Source organism: Melanostigma gelatinosum (genome assembly GCF_949748355.1).
Source record: "Melanostigma gelatinosum genome assembly, chromosome: 11".
Classification (NCBI taxonomy): domain Eukaryota; kingdom Metazoa; phylum Chordata; class Actinopteri; order Perciformes; family Zoarcidae; genus Melanostigma; species Melanostigma gelatinosum.
In genome coordinates, this window is record NC_136644.1 from 25,504,474 (window position 1) to 25,506,814 (window position 2,341).

Genomic DNA, 2,341 nt, shown 5'->3' on the forward strand with positions numbered 1-2,341 from the left:
CGTTGTCTCCGGGATAAAAGTCATCTGTGAAAGTAGAAGTTTCCTGGCTCGTGTTTTTCTCTCCGTTCTTGAACCAGACGTAGGAAAGACGAGCCGCTGGACTGCAGCTGCTCCGACACTTCAGCTCTGCCTCGGTGTGAGACTGATGGACTGTTACTCTGCTCACCTGCACCTGGAGGGCTGGACGATATGAATGGTCACTAACTAACCACAGACATTAAGACAGTTAGCGTGGATCACTGGTGATCAGCTCATCTGTACCTGTGACGCTCACAGTTGTAGCAGGTAAACTGCTCCTCCATTCAAAGCTGGCTGTGTTGAATGTGAAGTGGTACTCGGATGAATCTCTCGCTCTCAGGTCAGTGATTCTCAGAGTGGAGCGACCTCTCTCTGTGTCAACGACCTGAACGCGACCTGCATACCGGGAGTCTTCACTCAGGTCCTCAGGTGGTGTGAGATACCGCCTCTGCTGATGATCAGAACTGAACCAGAATCTAGATTCAACATCATCTTCATGACTGTTGTAAGTGCAAGAAATGTCCACCGATGAGCCTTTGGAGGCGCAGATGCTTCTGTCAGCGTACGTCACTCTGTTGCAGGTCTGACCCACGACACCTGAAATATACAATGTCATCTTTAATCAGCAGTTACAACGACATCTTATATTGTGTTAACACAGAGCAGGTAATAACCTGACAACACTGACCTCAGTCACATCACAGTGTCTGCTCTGTGAACACAACGCTGTAAAAAGTGAACTACATCTGTGTTTTTACATGGGCTGTTCTGTGATTGACACAGCAGGTCTTGTGTTCCACTTTTTACAGCGGTCAGTTCGAGTCCCTCTCCCTCTTGCTAGATTGTGTTTAGAGAAGTTTCAGAGTCGCTGTTTCAAAAAGGAGATGTGGATTCACCTCAGAATACTATGTTGGTGTTGTGAGAATAAATAAGACAGCGTGTTCGACTATCTTAAGTTCTAAAGTTTGTAGAAGACGTGTTTACAGTGTCGATACTTGTAAGAGCCATGTTATATTGTTAACAGTTCTGTTTATTTTATGTTTATTACAAAAGCGTGTTATGCTCTTTAAAAAAGGGATATATTTTTGCTTATTTTCCTTTTCATGGAATAAACTACTTTTAACGCACTACGAGCCTCATCACTGATAGCTGACCATGGAAGGTTTAGCCTGTGAGAGCGCGTACGTTGGACATGGTGGTCTACACGAGTCAGAAAGAGAGAAAACCTGTAAACACACACATGCAGTGATGGCACAGTGTGGGTTAAACGCTCCACTAGATGCTGCTCTGTTAGAGGAAGACTGTAACTCACACACTGAAGCAGAAGGGAAGTCCTCGTATCCTCTGACAGCACACGAATAGCTGTCTGCAGGATCAAAGTAGTCTGAATATGAAGGAGATGTTTCCTCCACAACTCTCTGTCCGTTCTTGTACCAGATGTAGGAGAGACGATCGGGTAGATGACACGTGCAGCGACAAAACAGCTGAGCCCAGGTGGAATATGATCTCCTCACCTGCAGCTGGAGATCTGGATCTGTGAAGAAGAACAAACATGCAAATACACAACAACAAACACAGATGGTGAACATTGGTAGGAAGTGTTACCTGTGACGGATAAAGTGACTCCACCGGGGACTCGCTTGTTTCTGAACTTGAACTTGTACTCAGCTGAGTCGCTCTCTCTCAGGTCTGTGATTCTTAAAGTGCAGGTGGTCATATCGCAGTAATACTGCACGCGACCCGCGTACTCCGAGTCCTCTCTCAGATCCACGGGTCCTTCTTCCTGCATTTCAGTAAACCACGATATCTTCTCCACCGGGACAGAACGTCTCTTGGCTGCGGGTGTCTGTCTGCAGCGTATGTCCACTGTGGATCCTCTCACAGCGCAGATCTGAGCAGAGACGCAAGTCGGCCCGTTCCCGCATCGTGCCGCTGTAACGCAGAGCATCACCAACACGTTAGAAACCACAGAGTCACCATAGGGCACATCAGATGAATGACTTTCATCTGCAGTGAAGGTAAATGTGATTTATGGAAACGAGAAAGAAAACGCAGAGAAAGAAGTGCTGAGTTGTACAGGGTGCAAAGGGACAATAGAAGATCTCCCTGTGCACTGAGGCAGGACATCAGAGAGGCTGAAAGAGGAGTGAAAGATCAGAATGAATCATGAAGGCCAGAGTGTGAATTCTTAGAAAGGTGTGGTCTGTTGTGCGTGGTTCGTTTCCTCTTTGTGGACATGTGTGAGAACAAAACACAGATTATTGTAGAGGGACACTAAGGCATAGTTAATTATCTCAGCTAGGGATAATAAGATCGATAACAC

The 2,341-nt window shown here is 46.3% G+C and overlaps 1 protein-coding gene across 1 annotated transcript; it reads right to left on the reverse strand.

The window, feature by feature from the left end:
• Window positions 1–226: 226 nt before the first annotated feature.
• LOC306785089 (uncharacterized protein) lies at window positions 227–1,823 on the reverse strand (the record flags this gene model as incomplete). Its single annotated transcript, XM_079279314.1, has 3 exons — window positions 1,624–1,823; window positions 1,331–1,552; window positions 227–615 (listed from the first exon to the last, which is right to left on the reverse strand). The coding sequence occupies exons 1-3, from the start codon at window positions 1,805–1,807 to the stop codon at window positions 227–229; spliced, it is 795 nt and encodes a 264-aa protein (XP_079135440.1). The 5' UTR covers window positions 1,808–1,823.
• Between the last annotated feature and the right edge of the window lie 518 nt (window positions 1,824–2,341).